General features: G+C 32.3%; 1 protein-coding gene across 1 annotated transcript; it reads left to right on the top strand.

Annotated features, from left to right (window-relative positions):
* The first annotated feature begins 213 nt into the window (after positions 1 to 213).
* Positions 214 to 3,263, top strand: LOC127128501 (uncharacterized). Its single transcript, XM_051057853.1, has 8 exons — positions 214 to 363; positions 455 to 589; positions 671 to 733; positions 837 to 903; positions 1,240 to 1,340; positions 2,364 to 2,408; positions 2,494 to 2,787; positions 2,897 to 3,263. The coding sequence occupies exons 1-8, from the start codon at positions 331 to 333 to the stop codon at positions 3,080 to 3,082; spliced, it is 924 nt and encodes a 307-aa protein (XP_050913810.1). The 5' UTR covers positions 214 to 330; the 3' UTR covers positions 3,083 to 3,263.
* The last annotated feature ends 2,211 nt before the right edge of the window (positions 3,264 to 5,474 follow it).

Raw genomic sequence — 5,474 nt, 5'->3', positions numbered from 1 at the left:
CTAGTTTAGTAGAAATTTCAAAATTTTCGTTTGTTCAAAAACTATTTTTTCAAACAGAATTTTTCTTTAGAAAATTTGAGTATTTCTTCAAAAAAATTCAAAAAATATTAATTTTTTATAATTTTTTTTTATAAAATGAAATATAAAATATAAAAAAAAATTAATAAAGACATAAAAATAATAACAAGTTAATTCCTAAAAAAATTCAATATTATTAATCAGCCCAAAATCCACAACAATCGAAAAGCCCAAAAGCAAAAACGAAGAAAAAGAAAAACCGTTTTATGATGACAAAGTAAAAAGTTGGAAGAAGCTGAAGAAGAAGAAAAAATGGCAGCGCCAAATTCCCAGTGTGATTCCAAGGTAAACCAACAATAATCTCTGCTTCTACTTCTTCTTCATTATTATCTTCTCTATTAGTAATTAACTGTTTCAATTTTTTGTTGTCACTCAGAAACCGAATCCCGAAACATTCCAGTTATTTTCCTCCTCCGTAGGTTCTGCTTTCGGAATCTTTGACGATGTTTCACCACAAATTAACGCTATACCTCCTCCTCCTTGTGTTGAAGTTCTCGCCTCTGATTTCAAGGTTTGTTCTTTCACTGTTCATGATTATTTGAACTGAAACGAGGTCGTTTTTGAATTGTTTTCGTTTGGTTTTTGAAATTAGGTTCCTTTATTCGGAAAACCTAAATTTGAGTCTGTAGATTTTGATGGGGTTACTTTGTTAAAGGTAAAGTTTGTTTCTTTGTTTTCAAATTCTCATTTTCATCTAATTTTTGGTACCTTAAATTTTTTGGTTATTATTAGAACTTAGTTTTATCACATTCTTGTAGGGGCGAGTGAATACTCAACAAGTGTTTGGTTTATCCAACTCTGATTTGGTTCCGGGGAAATATGAAGGTGATGATAATAGTGTTTTTCTCTTTGCATTTCTATCTATAAAGTACTCACATCGAACACAACACGAACAAAGATGCCAGACAAAACACTGACAATGATATGTAGACACTTGTTTAATGTAGGGACATGTGTTGGTATTGCGTCGGACATGCGCTTAATATGAAGTATAGTATCTATATCGGTTTCTATTTTGTTTGTTTATACATTCATTTCTGTATTTTTGATGATCTATGAAACACTAACACAAACACATTGACACGCCTTTAATCTGAAGTGTTGATGCTACATTGTTGATGAGTACTAAAGAGGTTGCAAATTTGGTTTCCTATGGCTTAGGAGGACTGAAGCTGTGGGAAGGTTCACTTGATCTTATTAAAGCCCTTCGTTCAGAGATTAAAAGTGAGCTTATTTCATTTGGCGGGAAGAGAGTATTAGAGGTGGGCATCACTTTCTTCAGGTGATTCTATTGTATATATTATAGGTGGGCATCACACTCGCATAGAAGAGCTTTTGTCTTTTTGATATACAAATTGATAAATGGGATATACTCAAAGCTAGGGTTTGTTTTGATCATTTTGAATTGATTTATTTAAATTTATTTACCGACATCTCTTAGAATTTGAGTTGGGTCTAACTCAACCTTATCAAACGAGTTTGTAAGTAGAGGAGTGTCACTCTTTGTGAATTCTAGTAAGGATCATTAATCTATGTGGGATTTGATTTTTTTCGAAACACTCCACGTGCACATCAATAGTAGGCTTGGTGCGTGGATTAAAATGATAGAAGACTAGAATTAATAGGCTATGATACTATTTTTGAATTTGAGTTGGGCCTCACTCAATCTTATCCAATCGACTTGTATAGTGAGAGCTTTCATTCTTTTTCAGTGGTGGCCCGACGCTTATAGTTTATATGGCAACTGTATGACGTAATTTTATGACTTGTATTAAGTGTCCCATATCGGACAATATATGGCCTTAATATGTGCTTATAAGTTGCAACCATCTTCATCCTACAACGGTTTTGTAGGGTTGAGTTAGGCCTAACAATATTTTTTAACATGGTATCAGAGCCCAGTTTAAAAATCCGTTGGGTCACCTGTTATGAGGTTTACGCTATCAGGTCACCCACCATTTATTTTCACGCTCCCGATGTTCAGTCCTTGGATGAGGGTGTGTGTCAAGAGTCCAACATCGAATAATATATGACCTGAATATGTGCTTATAAGTGGGGGGAAATCCTCACCTACAAGCTGCTTTTATAGGGTTGAGTTAGGTTCATCTACAATTCTTAAACAATTTGTTATAGAATATAGAAATAGTTTATACATAAGCACTTAAAGTTAATCGCAAATATTATAAGTGCTTAATTACGATGATTATCCAAACATGGTACTAGTCTTTTGATAGGAATATTATTCATCTATTACAATATCATTCAATTTCATATATTTGATTCAGGTTGGATGCGGTCATGGACTGCCTGGAATCTATTCTCTGCTTGAGGTAAAACTACGGTTCATTGCTTTTGCTTTAGTATCTTCAATTATATTCAAAATATGTAATAGCGTGTTTATCACGGTTGATTCAGGGCGCGGCTGTTGTACATTTCCAAGATTTCAATGCAGAGGTCCTACAGTCTCTCACCATTCCCAATTTAAATGCAAATTTTTTCGAAAAATCTCAACCATCATCGTCACCTTTGGCAAACGACGCGCCAGAAGTTCGTTTTTTCGCTGGTGACTGGAGTGAAATCGATAAACTTCTCCTTCCAGTTGGTACAGATGCAACAAAGATTAAAGATTCTGGTTATGATTTTATTCTCATGGCAGAAACAGTTTACGCAATCAACAGTCTTCAAAGCCTCTACAATCTTATCAAGAAGGTATTGTTTTGATAATCGCCATATATACATATATAAGTGCATTTACCTGTCTATATGTAATCTGCGCGAATCTTTGACGATAAAAATATCGGTTTCTTATATATTGTAGTGTTTGATACATCCTCATGGAGTTGTATACATGGCTGCAAAAAAATATTACTTCGGAGTCGGTGGAGGATCTCGGAGATTTCTGTCTGTGGTCGAAAAAGATGGTGTTATGAGTAGTAAACTGGTTGCTGAAATTACAGATGGTTCATCTAATGTGCGTGAAGTGTGGAAGCTTAAATTCAAGTAGTGCTGGTGTTTTTTGTTGGAATGGTGATGATGATAACCATATACTGCTTTTATTTACTTGAGTAGCTTATCAGAATTATTTGAAGAAATTGTAGTTCTTGTAATCTTTGGGGTAAACGAATGAAGAAAACAAACACTTGCATGATATAATTAATGGTTAATACCTAGTTTGTCATCTGTTATTTATGATTAGTCTGAAAATAAACTTTGTAAAAAATCACAGATTTTCAAGTAGTAATATGAAGATTCTTTCGTTTTGTTCAATCACTCAAACCAATCATCAATTTTGATGATTTGATAGGATATGTTAATTTTTTTTCTTAAATCATGTGACAAATATTAAAATTAAAATAAACTATTATTAAAAATAAAGTTTATCTATAGGGTCTATAAATTATTATGCAAACTTTCATAGTTTCATTGAACTTTCTTTATAGGCACTAAATTTCAATCTCAAAATCAAAATTTCACATATTTTAAACTAGTATTCAATCTCAATCCTATTAATTTGGGCATTACTCTTTTCACTCTTATATGGGCATATCACAATCTTGAAAAATTTATTCTTCTGAAGATACATCTTTGAGCGCACCAAAATCTTAGGCAAATTGCATTATTATAAAGTCCATCCTATACATATTTGTATATTATTTGATATATTCAAAGATACATCTCCGAAATGTTCCATGAAGTCTCTTAGAAGGTGTTGAAAATATGATTTATTTACATCTCCAGATACCTTATGAATCATTTCAGAGCATCGTTATTCTTCATCATCAATCTTGACATCGATATGCTTGAGATTAAGAATCAATTGGCTGAACATATCCAACTACTCCGTCAAGACACTGTCTTCACTCATATTGAATGAATATAAAGTCGGTTTCAGGTATAGACGTTTGACCATAGATTTGGTCATATACAACCCTTCGAGTTTACTCTGCGCACCTGCTGTCGTCTTCTCCTTCGAGACCTGCTGGAAAATCTTATCACCAAGGCTCAATATAATGGAACTGTGAGCTTTCTCGATCATTGCCGTCTTCTCCTTCTCTGTAAGGGCAACATCCATCTTCTCCAATCCTTTCAACGCTTCTAACAAGCCCCGCTGAACCAGAAGAACTTGCATCTTTAAGCGCCATAAATCAAAATCATTCACTCTGGTGAATTTTTCAATTTCATACTCTGGTGAACAAACACAAGAAAATAATTCAATTACAGAGAGAGAGAGAGAGAGAGAGAGAGAGAGAGAGAGATGGTTATAAAAATGTTTCTACTCACTTTCTCCAAAATTAGGGTTTACAGATTACAAGTGAATAATAATTTAACCACTACTCTAACACACTAGAGTATAACCTATATATAAACTCCTAGTATATGTATGACATGTATGATGATAACACTCGTACATAACTATTATATAAAAAAAAGTACATAACTAACTTAAGTCATTTGTATGCTCGAACTGACTTTGACTACAACATGCACATCTTCGACTACTGCATGCTCGAACTGACTTCGACTACAACATACAAAACCTAGTCGAATCATGAAACTTTCCTTGTCGAGACTAGAGTTAAATCCAAAATTTTATATATATATATATATATATATATATATATATATATATATATATATATATATATATATATATATATATATATATATATATATATATATATATATATATATATATATATATATATATGGAAAACAAGGAAACCCAAAAGAAAAGACACAAAGGAATATCAATCCCAGTACAAGAAGCTACCGGAAAAACAAGGAAAACAAACAACTAAAACACCCTAACCACCAAGTGAGGGGATCAAAGCCCATAGAAAAAGAGGAGAAGAGAGAACTAGATCTCTCAGATCCAAGGATACCTGAAGAAGCAACAAATCCACAAAAGACACAATAAGAACACAATTAAGAGAGGTCGAAATCACTCACTCCGCTATTAGCTCATAAACATGATAGAATTTTCAAAATATGTCGAGAAGACACATGAATTTTCCACTAAGATATCAAGATACCATCACTTTATCTATTTCTCATTTATTTTTTGTTAAAAGGTGTTTGGTATATAATTTGATGTTACTAGGAAAATGGATAGTTAATATATTTTCTGAAATTATGTGAAATTTCATTGGAATTGGAATGAACATTTACACAAATTTTCAAGGAAATAAAAATGGAAATTATTTAATTCCAAGAAACATTTGTTTTTGAGAATAATATTTATCCAACCTTATAATAAACATGGAAATAACTATTTTTTATTTATGTATTCACGTGAACATAATTCATAGACTTGAAACAAACTCCCCTAACTCTCTCATCTCACATGAAACTTGAATTTGATTTTTTTAAAATATAAAATTAAATTGTCACCAACA

The sequence above is a fragment of the Lathyrus oleraceus genome, chromosome 3, assembly GCF_024323335.1.
Source record: "Lathyrus oleraceus cultivar Zhongwan6 chromosome 3, CAAS_Psat_ZW6_1.0, whole genome shotgun sequence".
Taxonomy (NCBI): Eukaryota; Viridiplantae; Streptophyta; class Magnoliopsida; order Fabales; family Fabaceae; genus Lathyrus; species Lathyrus oleraceus.
Note: the sequence above shows the minus strand (reverse complement) of the source record. Positions and strands in the feature narration are given on the sequence as shown.

What these genes read in the sequence shown, in the direction of transcription:
- LOC127128501 (XM_051057853.1), top strand. Translation starts at nt 331, where the DNA reads ATGGCAGCGCCAAATTCCCAGTGTGATTCCAAG. An exon ending in ATTCCCAGTGTGATTCCAAG is followed by an intron (nt 364 to 454) that starts GTAAACCAACAA and finishes GTTGTCACTCAG; the next exon opens with AAACCGAATCCCGAAACATT. An exon ending in GGTTCCGGGGAAATATGAAG is followed by an intron (nt 904 to 1,239) that starts GTGATGATAATA and finishes CCTATGGCTTAG; the next exon opens with GAGGACTGAAGCTGTGGGAA.